The 11,612-nt window shown below is 39.5% G+C and overlaps 2 protein-coding genes across 8 annotated transcripts; both read left to right on the top strand.

Annotated features, from left to right (window-relative positions):
- The first annotated feature begins 308 nt into the window (after positions 1 to 308).
- LOC111435553 (E3 ubiquitin-protein ligase SINAT2-like) lies at positions 309 to 4,422 on the top strand. Of its 6 annotated transcripts, none has more exons than XM_023072967.1 (4): positions 309 to 577; positions 2,641 to 2,943; positions 3,270 to 3,656; positions 3,902 to 4,118. In XM_023072967.1, exons 2-4 carry the CDS (start codon positions 2,722 to 2,724, stop codon positions 4,016 to 4,018), a joined length of 726 nt encoding a protein of 241 aa, XP_022928735.1. In that variant the 5' UTR covers positions 309 to 577; positions 2,641 to 2,721; the 3' UTR covers positions 4,019 to 4,118. The 6 variants fall into 6 exon arrangements, with proteins under 6 accessions (XP_022928735.1, XP_022928734.1, XP_022928730.1 ...); XM_023072966.1 differs by having other exon boundaries at positions 319 to 538; positions 3,915 to 4,422; XM_023072962.1 differs by having other exon boundaries at positions 320 to 577; positions 3,915 to 4,422.
- An 888-nt stretch (positions 4,423 to 5,310) lies between these two features.
- LOC111435547 (gamma-tubulin complex component 3) lies at positions 5,311 to 11,288 on the top strand. Of its 2 annotated transcripts, XR_002709086.1 has the most exons (3): positions 5,311 to 7,556; positions 7,648 to 8,062; positions 11,080 to 11,288. XR_002709086.1 is itself a non-coding variant. In XM_023072952.1 (2 exons), the coding sequence occupies exons 1-2, from the start codon at positions 5,311 to 5,313 to the stop codon at positions 7,937 to 7,939; spliced, it is 2,538 nt and encodes an 845-aa protein (XP_022928720.1). In that variant the 3' UTR covers positions 7,940 to 8,207. The 2 variants fall into 2 exon arrangements, 1 of the variants encoding a protein (XP_022928720.1); XM_023072952.1 differs by lacking the exon at positions 11,080 to 11,288 and having other exon boundaries at positions 7,648 to 8,207.
- The last annotated feature ends 324 nt before the right edge of the window (positions 11,289 to 11,612 follow it).

An 11,612-nucleotide genomic window follows, 5' to 3' on the forward strand; every position in this document is an offset into this window, starting at 1 on the left:
TGGCTCAGCAGTCGGCCCATGTTTCCAGACACGTATAAAGACATGATTAGTTTCACTAATCTAAAAAATTTAGGACCCGAACCATTAAATTAGGTCTAAAAGTGTGTGGCTCGCACCTCAAGTGGTGTGGTTGGCTCAGCAGTCGGCGTATGTTTCCAGACACGTGTAAAGGCATGATTAGTTTCACTAATCTAAAAAATTTACAACCCGAACATTTAAATTAGGTCTCAGAGGTGAAAAACTCCTTAATTTCAACCCAATTTATAAAACCTTACTCGGTTTCCGTTCATCTTTTCTCATATTTTCCTTGTCTGTTCGAAAGCTGTCGCTTCCCTTTCTCGTTTTGAGCAACAGAGTTTATCTCCAAAAGAAACAAAAGAAAAAATAAGTAAAAAGCCAAAGAGAAATTAAAGAGAGAGAAAAAAATTATAATGGCGGTCCCGCAGCGGTGGTGAAAGCAATTGCACAATTCCAACGATTCATCGATAATCAATCATTAATCGTTTTAACTTTTTGTTCGAATTCCAAAGCCGATGAGGTATGGGCTAATCCCAGTTCTGGTCCCCGTCGGATTGAGGTTAGTTTTCTTTTCTTTTAATCCCTTTCTTCAATTCCATTTCTTGATTTGTTTTTAACGTTCGTATTGATTTTGCCACTTTTGTGCCACCCCCAGAATTTATCATTTGAATTGATCGTCTGTTTCTGCAATTTGACTCGGAATTCTCCACTAGGGATATGGATTTTTTTTTGTTTTTTTTGTAAGATTTTCTTCTGTTATTGTTCTTGGTTTTTGTGGGGTTCTGTTTTTCTTTCTGGAGACTTGTAAATGAGGTCTTGTTTTGTTCCCTTCCTTAGGTTTCTTGCAAATGTTGTTTCGTTGTTGAATATTGATTTTCTAATTCAGAAATGGTTTATCAATTTGTAATTTGTAAAAGAGGAAGAACAGGGTTTTGCATTCGTGCTGCTTGGTCTCGTTTCGTTCGATTTCAGTCCATTTTTTAGGGCTTTCGGTGGATGAATTTTGACTTAATCACATGGTTTTTGAAATTTGACTGAAATAGGGTTGTTCTGATGGATTCAAATGAGCCTATGATTTCATTAAGTGATTTATCTCCACAATTTTGAAGCATTTGATATGAACTGAAACTTTTTTGTAAGACTATGTTAGCGTTAATGCTTTGTTACTTTTCCTTTTATATTTCTCTTCCAAAACAAAATAATCGAGTTAAGTTAGCGTAGGATGTTTCATTTTGTGTTCATGATTAGACATCTTTTGCTAGAGTTTGATTATAATGGGCTCTGTATGCAACCTGTAGCTGGATTGAATCCTTCGCGATGCAAATGCCCTCTTCCTTCTCCCAACCCAACTAAGGTGAAACACCTACTCCTAACAAAAGCGAAGCAAGCTGCGCTACTACACCGCGCATACGTTTTTTAGCTGGCTTCAAAGAAAGAAAAGCTGGCGCTCCTGCCCCTAACCTAGGTTGAGACCTTTCAAGATTCTTAGTCCAGCACACCCTGCAATCTTTCTAAAGCGCTAACGCCGCTCTAATACGCCCTTATTAGATAGAGTCGATTTCCTCTTTTGTTAATGGACACTCTCTCAATTCTAAAAATTAAAAGAGGGGCAAATGAGTGGAAAAGGTTGAAATCTTTTCTTAATAAAATTTTGAATTTAAGATTGCCCTTCCTTTGTCTTGGCTCTACCTATGGTTCTTGGCTTATTCAGAAAATTAATGATTCTGGTGATGGTGGCAGTTTGGGGTTAGAGGGACAGAAGAGAAAAATCTTGCTTACATTTATTTGGGTATGGGGAAAGCATAAAGAATAACTTAGGTCCCCAGAGATGATTCCAAGTTGATATTAGACAAACCGTAATATTGAGCGAGCTCCGTGTTATTTGGGATTTCACTATTGCTTTGGGTTTGGAAGGAATCTAGATTGCTTTATATTTATTTCATCAAGGTTTTTCAAGTAAAGAGTTCATCAAACTAAATAAATTTTGAAGTTGATCTTTCAGTATTTTTAAGCTTCTTTGCAAATGAATGCCTGGACGTGCACGTGCCTTGGCACAATCCAACTTTAAGCTAGGATGTTAAACTCATAGTTTTGACAAGCTAGCCTTGTTGGGTTTAGGTTCGGTAGTACGAGTTCACATGCTTGGACTATTCAATGGAATGGTTTGTAAAATCTCGAGGTTTGTGTAATATGTGTTTGTTTAAGATTAATAATATACAAACTTCACATGTAGTAGAAAAGGTGGGTTTTAAACCTTGAATTTTGTGTAGTTTGTAGGATTAGCGAACTTATAGCTTGGAATACGAAACTCCAAGTACCATACGCTCGAATTCTGTTAACTCAATGTTATATAAATCTAACTATGAGCTAGCGACCAATATCGGTTACTAAAGAATCTAGCAAATGGCCAGTAAGCATATATGTGTTGTTTCCAGTTCAGATTATAAGAAAATGAGGGTGTTGCTAAGTCCTGTATGTTATTAAGCATTGTTGATCATGTTTAGTTTTCGTTATCACCCGACTTTCGTTCAAATTATACCAACAAATCTCCGAACAACACGAAACATTTCGTCTAATATGTTCACTGACATGCCCTTTTCCTTTTTTTGTCTGGTTTAATAGGATTGAACTCATGGATGAGTGATGGCTGCCATATGGTGAAGCATTTCCAATAATAGCTTAAAGAACTCCATTAAAGTTTAAATGGCCATGGCTCCAGGAAGCAGTACCTGCAAAGAAGTAGTTGATTCTCATCCTTCAGTTTCAGGGCATGACATAGCAATGTCTAAATCAGAGAATAATTCTACATCTTCAAAAGTCCTACTTGGTTCGAGTGGGAAGCTTGGAGTTTATTCAACCAATGGCGTGCAAGAACTGCTCGAGTGCCCTGTCTGCACTAATCTGATGTACCCTCCAATTTACCAGGTATGTACTTCATATCCAGTTTTTTCTCTTGTACTTCTCATTATAATTTAAGCTATGCTCGGGAGTGTTCGGAGTGCTTTCAGCGTCGAAAAAAGTACTTTTTCTGTATGGCTTAATTGCTTAATTCTTGATTCGAAGGTTGATTTGGACTCTGTACTGTGGCGAATTCTCCATATTACTGGTTCTTTAGTTCTTTTCTTAATATTAAGGTTGTATTGAAGACTTAGAACATCTCATTATTCTTGAATCTTTACGTCATGGAGGTGTGATATATTTTTCTGCTTCTGCTTTGAATCGAACTTTCTTGACTGGCTTTTGAACCTTAGTGCCCGAATGGCCACACGTTGTGCTCAAACTGCAAGATCAGAGTTAGCAACTGCTGCCCGACCTGTCGTCATGAACTCGGAAACATAAGGTGCTTGGCATTGGAGAAGGTAGCTGAGTCGCTGGAAATCCCCTGCAGATACCAGAATTTGGGTTGCCAAGATATTTTTCCTTACTACAGTAAGCTTAAGCATGAGCAACACTGTCGATTCCGTCCTTACAACTGCCCTTATGCTGGATCGGAGTGTTCGGTCACGGGTGACATCCCGTCTCTTGTTGCACATCTCAAAGATGATCACAAGGTTGACATGCACGATGGGTGTACCTTCAATCATCGCTATGTGAAATCAAATCCGCACGAAGTTGAAAACGCCACATGGATGCTAACGGTTGGTGCTTGCTCTATATAGTATTAGTATACTTTCTCACCATGCTTCACTTCACATAACTTAACTATGTAAGCCATATATACAGTTTTCTTGAAAATCAAATGTATAGTTAAATGGTCGTCCCGTGAATATATATAAATATATATTTCGATAAACCATGTAATCTGTACGATGATAATTGCTAGCTAAAGGTCTGAAAAACCGGGTTGTCTTCCATCTTTGAGCATTGGAATATCTTATAGTAGTTTGCAATGGCAGGTTTTCAACTGCTTTGGAAGACAGTTCTGCTTGCATTTCGAGGCGTTCCAGCTAGGAACAGCGCCTGTTTACATGGCGTTCTTACGATTCATGGGCGAAGATAACGAAGCAAAGAAGTTCAGCTACAGTTTGGAGGTGGGTCACAACGGGCGTAAACTGATATGGCAAGGAATTCCGAGAGGCATCCGTGACAGTCACCGAAAAGTTCGTGACAGTCAAGACGGTCTCATCATTCAAAGAAACCTGGCACTGTATTTTTCGGGAGGAGAAAGACAAGAGCTGAAGCTGAGAATCACGGGTCGAATATGGAAAGAAGAATGAGAGCAGGAGCAAGGGCCTAAGGTAAGCTCTTGTGGTGTTCAGGTGAATGTATGATTGTACAGGTAAAACAAGTTCTCCAAGTGCTGAAAAAGCTCTTAGGAGAAACTTCCAAGCTAATATAAAAAATGTAACCTACAAAATGAATCAAAGAAGCTTTTATGTATTTATAGTTGGAGATGCGTTTCAATCTAGTGTCTCTGGTTTTTTATGTTATTATTTTGTTCGTGTAGTTTGAGCTTAGCTTCAATTCCATCGACCGTGTTTAAATTATGAGGATTAATTATCATGATAGCTAAACTGGGTTTAAAGTTTAGACCGTTTAAAACATAGTTAGCTTCCACTTGCATACTAGTCTTAACATGTTTATGAGTTTCATAACATGTCTAGGTTGATTTTGTTCCAGCTATGTACTCTAGAGTGTGTGTTATGATGGTTTTATCTTATGAACCACTGTTTTACGTAATATGATATTATAACATAGTTGTAGGTCCCATTTGCTTTCTTCGGTTCTTTTCCAATAAATTTCATTCCAATGTATGTAATCTAGAGCATCGTACTCGACTAGGTAAATGATTATGAGGTGCAACCTTTATTCGTGAACTAACCAAAAAAGGTTAGGATCTATTTGGTAAGTCACCCACAGTGAGTTACATGAATAAAAGAGGGTTCGTTGTTGCACCTAGGAGCCAAGTAATTTACTATCTTTGCTCGAGAGGACGATAGGAGCCAAGTAATTTACTATCTTTATCTTTGCTCGGAGGACGATGCGACATATAGTTTATTTTTAAAATAAATTGTTAATAATTTATTAATTTTTTAAAAAATTTAGAAATAATCTTTTTATTAATTAAAAAAAAAGAAAGAAAAAAAAGTGAAAGTAATGCATTTTAGATTTAAAATAATTTCCGTGTGAAGAAAAACGGGAGAGCTGAAATCCGCGCCCACGAACAAAATCAAAAAAAGACCCATACACTCATTTGATTTGATCTTCGATTATTACACATGCCTCTCCCCTCTCTCCTTCTTCTCTAAATCTCTCCTTTTCTCCCACACCCTCTCCATTTCTCCCTCTAGAATGGAAGAAGACGACCCCAGTAAGGTTCTTGATCTCATCAAGGATCTTGTTCTTCGTCTTCTTTCCCACAATCCCACCTCCAATTCCAGCCCTACCTCTTCCGATTTCCAAAAGTCCCTTCGCTATGCGATTCGCATTCTTACTAGTCGAATGACTCCCTCCATTGCTCCTGATGCTGCCGCCATTGCTGAGTCCATCAAGCGTCGGCTCGCCACTGAGGGTAAGTCTTCTCAGGCACTCACTTTTGCTGATCTTTACACTAAATTTGCGTCTAAAACTGGCCCTGGGAGTGTGAATAATAAGTGGGCTGTGCTTTATTTGCTCAAAATTGTGGCGGAGGATCGGAAATGTAGACAGACCCAGTTTGAATCTTCAGTGCTTTTGCCTAATTTAGTGGCGAGTGATCCTGTGTTGGGAAAGAAATCTAGTGGGGCGGAGAAGGAGTGGCAGAAGGGGGTTTTGCTGGTTGCGAAAGACCCTGAGAATCTTCGCGATGTTGCTTTTAAGGAGTTTGCTAATTTGTTAAAGGAGGAAAATGAAGTGTCTGAAGAGGTTTTGGTGAGGGATGTGTTGTATGCTTGTCAAGGAATTGATGGAAAGTATGTGAAATTTGACAACAATGCTGATGGGTATGTTTTATCCAATATCGTTAAGGCTCCCAGGGCAACGAGGACAATGGTTCGCAAGCTCTGTGAAATTGGGTGGCTGTTTAGGAAGGTTAAAGGTTATATCTCAGAGAATATGGAACGTTTTCCAGCCGAAGATGTTGGAACTGTTGGACATGCTTTTTGTGCTGCATTACAGGATGAGCTTTCAGAATACTATAAACTGTTGGCAGTTGTCGAAGCTCAGTCGATGAATCCGATACCTTTGGTTTCGGAGGCAGCAAGTTCAGGAAACTATCTGTCTCTAAGGAGATTGGCAGTCTGGTTCGCAGAGCCAATGGTGAAAATGAGGTTGATGGCTGTATTGGTGGACAAGTGTCGGGTCCTGAAGGGTGGGGCAATGGCTGGGGCCATTCATTTACATGCTCAGCATGGTGACCCCTTGGTGCTCGAATTCATGAGGCGTTTGTTGCGGCGTGTATGCTCTCCACTTTTTGAGATGGTAAGGAGCTGGGTATTAGAAGGGGAGCTGGAAGACATTTTTTCTGAGTTTTTTGTTGTTGGTCAACAAGTGAAAGCTGAATCTCTCTGGAGGGAAGGTTATAGGCTTCATTCTGGCATGCTTCCATCGTTTATTTCGCAGTCTCTAGCCCAACGTATTTTGAGGACTGGGAAATCGATTAATTTCCTTCGTGTTTGTTGTGAGGACATGGGATGGGCTGATGCTGCAACAGAAGCAGCAGTAGCGGCTGGGACTACAACCAAAAGGGGAAGTCTTGGATATGGTGAAACCGACGCCCTTGAATCTTTGGTTGATGGAGCAGCAAAAAGAATAGACAAACACTTGTTGGATGTAATGCACAAGCGGTATAAGTTCAAAGACCACTGTCTAGCAATCAAGCGCTATTTACTATTAGGACAAGGAGATTTTGTTCAATATTTGATGGATATTGTTGGACCTGAGCTTTCTGAACCTGCTAATTCTATTAGCTTGTTTAAGTTATCTGGTCTCCTCGAAACTGCAATTCGCTCCTCTAATGCTCAGTATGACGATCCCGACATCTTGGATAGATTAAAGGTTAAGATGATGCCTCATGGAACTGGAGATAGGGGTTGGGATGTATTCTCTTTGGAATATGAGGCAAGAGTCCCACTAGATACTGTATTTACAGAGTCCGTCATGTCGAAGTATTTAAGGATCTTTAATTTCCTTTGGAAGCTTAGACGTGTTGAGCATGCACTTATAGGTACTTGGAAGACGATGAAACCAAACTGCATCACGTCCTGTTCATTGACTAAGCTGCACCATGGGGTTAAGCTGCAATTACTCTCAACATTGAGGCGATGCCAGGTCCTTTGGGTTGAGATGAATCATTTTGTCTCAAACTTGCAATACTACATAATGTTCGAAGTCTTGGAGGTATCGTGGTCGGATTTTTCAAACGAAATGGAAGCGGCAATGGATTTGGATGATTTACTTGCGGCTCATGAAAAGTATCTTCATTCAATATTTGAGAAATCTCTTCTTGGAGAACAATCTCAGCCACTTTGCAAGTCACTTTTTGTTTTGTTTGATCTAATATTGCGATTTCGAAGTAATGCGGACAGGTTGTACGAGGGAATACATGAATTACAATGCAGGTAATATTATATTTTGATTTATTTATTTTTACGCTTCTCTGTGTGCTATTCCCTTCTTCTTGGATTTAGTATGTCTCTTGTTGTTATGTAGAACAATAGAATCATCTTTACCCTCCAGAGGCAAGAGTACAAATATCCGTTCGACAGAAAAATCTTTAGAAACAGCATCATGGTTAGCTGATGGCAAGAAGGCTCTAACGCAACGTGCTCGTGAATTTCTTCGGAATGTTGAACAAGATCTAGCTGCATTAGCTAAAGAGTATTCTTCATTACTTGAGGGATTCATTTCTCAGCTGCCTTTGCAACAGCATGTTGATTTGAAGTTTCTCCTATTCCGCCTTGACTTCACTGAATTTTACAGCCAGTTACAGCCTCGTGTGTAGAGTGGATGTCAGATGTAATATCATATGGCCTTTCAGGTTAGTCACAATTCGGGGAGCTCCTAACAATTTTTTCATGGCAGCCACAGGGATCAACCATTGAAACTGTCTGGCATGTAATTTTAGGTATGCAGTTGTTCATTTGTTTATAGTTTTCTGCAGAGATTGTTGTTACATTTACGTGCCGATCTGAGCTTGTGTAAAATGCTTTACAAGGGCTTGACCATCTTTATCATTTATGAATAGAAATGTTGTTTGCTCGTTACGTTTAGCCCAGAGTCTACCGTTCACTTTAATGTTGTTTTCGTAGTCTTGATTTGGATTATGTTAGTGTTTTTGTGAAAAATTGGTTGAGGAGCTAACAAGTCCACATTAGTACTATAGCCATGGATTATTTTTATGCGGTTTCTAATATTGACTGATGATATGAACCTCTATGGAGCTTTGGTGGAGCCAACGTGAGAAGATTTTGGCTGAACATGAGTATCAGTCAGAGGATAATACTAAGAATAAAATTTAGCTATGATAATCGTTATATTGTCTTTTGGAGATGGTCTTGAGTTGGACAAGCCTCCCAAAGGTGGATCATGAGCCTAACGTGGAACGAGCCTACGATACCTAGTTATAGAGAATGAAAAAACGTTCTTAGGCAGTGTTCAGAGGTATGGACTTTTTTATACAGTTTAATGCTATGCTCTAGGCTCTTTTACTTTAGCACTTTTAGATGATAGGGAGCTTAAGGGTAGTGGATTTTGTTGTTGTTGATATGCTCAACGTGTATACAAGGTGTCACAATCGCACTTTTTTTATTGACAGCGGACTTTGCGATTGTGCAACACTCACTTTCCAACACCAAGTGAGTCAAGCCAATTTGTATTCGTGTCGCCTACGGCTGGGCAACGTATGCTTAAGCCTCTGGCCCTAATTTGAGAAGAAGGCTTTAGAAAATGGGGACAGAGAGATTTTGAAAGAGAGTTGGAAAGCAAGATTGAGAGAGGTCGAAAGCAATGTTATATGGCATACAAACACAAGACAACACAACAACTTAAATAGCATATAACTTTTCGGGTAGGGAGAACTTGACAACTAGTCGCATCCCCTATAGTACAGTTTGAGGCGATTCAGGTCTAGCAGGCCTAGACGTGATTTCGCCGAATGGTCATACAAAATCATGGAGAGGAGTTGACAATTAGTCACACCCTCCTATAGTACATTTTGGGGCGATTTAGGTTTGACAGGCCTAGATATGATTTCGCCGAGTAGTCGTACAAACAGAAAATACAATAGTAAGACAATACAACATGGAATTAAATAAAGGGTTCGGCATCACATGGGCATGCAGCCACAGACAACATGCCCTGGACGAGCATGACCGTGATATTGGGCATGCTTTTTATTTATGCGTGCACTCTTATCTCTTATGAAAGTCGAAGTTTGTTGTCAAAAATAGTTTATGGTTCATGCAGGCTTTATGTATTGCCTAGGTTCCTTTTATATCATACTCTAGGATGTGTTTTATTTAGGCTGCAGACAGGAAAAAGTTATTCTTGTTTGCAGGCAGTTCTATAAGGGTTTGTTGCTGGATGATTTTAAAATCATTTATTGAATATTTAATGAAATCTATTCAAAGGCCTACTGAGTAGCGATAAATCAATAACACTTACCATGTCAAAGGAATCTCATATACTAACTTGTGATGAGTTCTGTAACGGCCCAGATCCACCGCTAGCAGATATTGTCCTCTTTGGGCTTTCTCTTTTGAGCTTTCCCTCAAGGCTTTAAAACGTGTCTGCTGGAGAAGGTTTCCACGCCCTTATAAATGGTGGTTTGTTCTCCTCAACCAATGTGGGACATCACAATCCACCCCCCTTCGGGGCCTAGCGTCCTCGCTGGCACTCTTTCCTTCCTCCAATCGATGTGGGACCGCCCTCAAATCCACCCCCATTTGGGGCCCAGCGTCCTTACTGGCACACCACCTCGTGTCTACCCCCCTTCGGGGAACAACGAGAAGGCTAGCACATTGTCAAGTGTCTGACTTTGATACTATATGTAACGGCCCAGATCCATCGCTAGCAGATATTGTCCTCTTTGGACTTTCCCTTTCGAGCTTCCCCTCAAGGCTTTTAAATGCGTCTTCTAGGAGAAGGTTTCCACACATTTATAAATGGTGGTTTGTTATCCTCTCTAACCAGTGTGGGACGTGGTACATCACAAGTTCATTACCATGTCATAGTTTGATTGTACTTTTTTATAACTTAAATATAGTTTCAAAGAAATTTGGTAGTTGGGCTTCTTCCTCTTCATTGCTTATTTGAGCTTTTTCTTTTTGGGCTTCCCCTTGAGGTTTTAAAATGCAGTTTTAAAATGCGTCTGTTAGGGAGAGGTTTTCACACCTTTATAAGAAATGTTTTGTTCCCCTCTTCAACCAATGTGGGATCTCACAATCCACCCCCCTTGGGGGCCCAGTGTCCTTGCTAGCACACCGCCCGGTGTCTGGCTCTGATACCATTTGTAACAGTCTAAACCCACTGCGAGATATTGTCCTCTTTAGGCTTTCCCGTCTAGGCTTCCCCTTAATGTTTTAAAACACGTATGCTAGGGAGAGGTTTCAACGCCCTTACAAGAAATGTTTCATTCCCCTCTCCAACCAATATTGGATTTGACATGGCTGAAAAGGGTAGGTGATCTAGAATCAGCTTTTTCTATAGCAATGACCAACCAACATTACCATATGGATTAAATTGGAGGGTCTTATATTCACAATATTTTATTATCTCCAATTGATATATGGAATAAGTTCGATGTTTTTTTGGCTATTTTATATTGGTATTAACACTTTCTCATTCTATAATTATAGTTTTGTTAACTGGCACCTGAGTTGATTGTATATAGAGGCAATATATTCAAAACAATTTGGTTCTTGTATTCATTTTATCGATGTTATTGACTCTGATGTTGGCTTGAAATTTGGAACTGGCTTTGTTTACCAGCAGTTCATATATGAGAGTTCTTTTTATGGCTGCTTTCTTCAGTTCAAAGCTTCTATATGGCACATGTCGTTTGCTTGTCTTTGATTGAAGATGCTGTTTGATTTTATATATTTATAAGCGAGTGAATGAACTCGGGATTGTTAGTTAACCCAGGGGCTGTTTGTAGCCGTGATGCAACCAAGGAGGAAGTAGCGAAGTCGACAAGCTGCGACTGGCCGAGTATATTAGATCGTACGATCTATGGGAGGGTATGCTTTTGTTGGCAGTAAAGTAGTTGATCAACAAGAGGAAGTATTAGGATTACTATTACTACATTGCTCTCTTTTTTGGGTCTTTACTTTTGTATTTTCTCACAATCCCATTGTGATATGATAAGGAATCACTATAAGGGGAGTAAGATTCAGATTACTTTATTGATCGAATATCTCAAGACAAGAACATTGTTTGAGATTCGAATCACTCCACAAGCAAGATCGATCATGTCTAGTTTGAATGATTCTTGTTGATCAAATATCTCAATGCAAGAACACTTGATTGAGATTCGAATAATTTCACAAGCAAGATTGATCATGTCGAACTTGAATGATTTTACATGCAACCTAAACTACATAGAATTGCTGAGCAAACTCAGCCATTAGCTAAAGAAAAGCAGCTTCTTTTAGTATATTTTCCAAGTCTACTTACAA

This window comes from Cucurbita moschata, unplaced genomic scaffold, assembly GCF_002738365.1.
Source record: "Cucurbita moschata cultivar Rifu unplaced genomic scaffold, Cmos_1.0 Cmo_Scf00049, whole genome shotgun sequence".
In the NCBI taxonomy this organism is placed as follows: domain Eukaryota; kingdom Viridiplantae; phylum Streptophyta; class Magnoliopsida; order Cucurbitales; family Cucurbitaceae; genus Cucurbita; species Cucurbita moschata.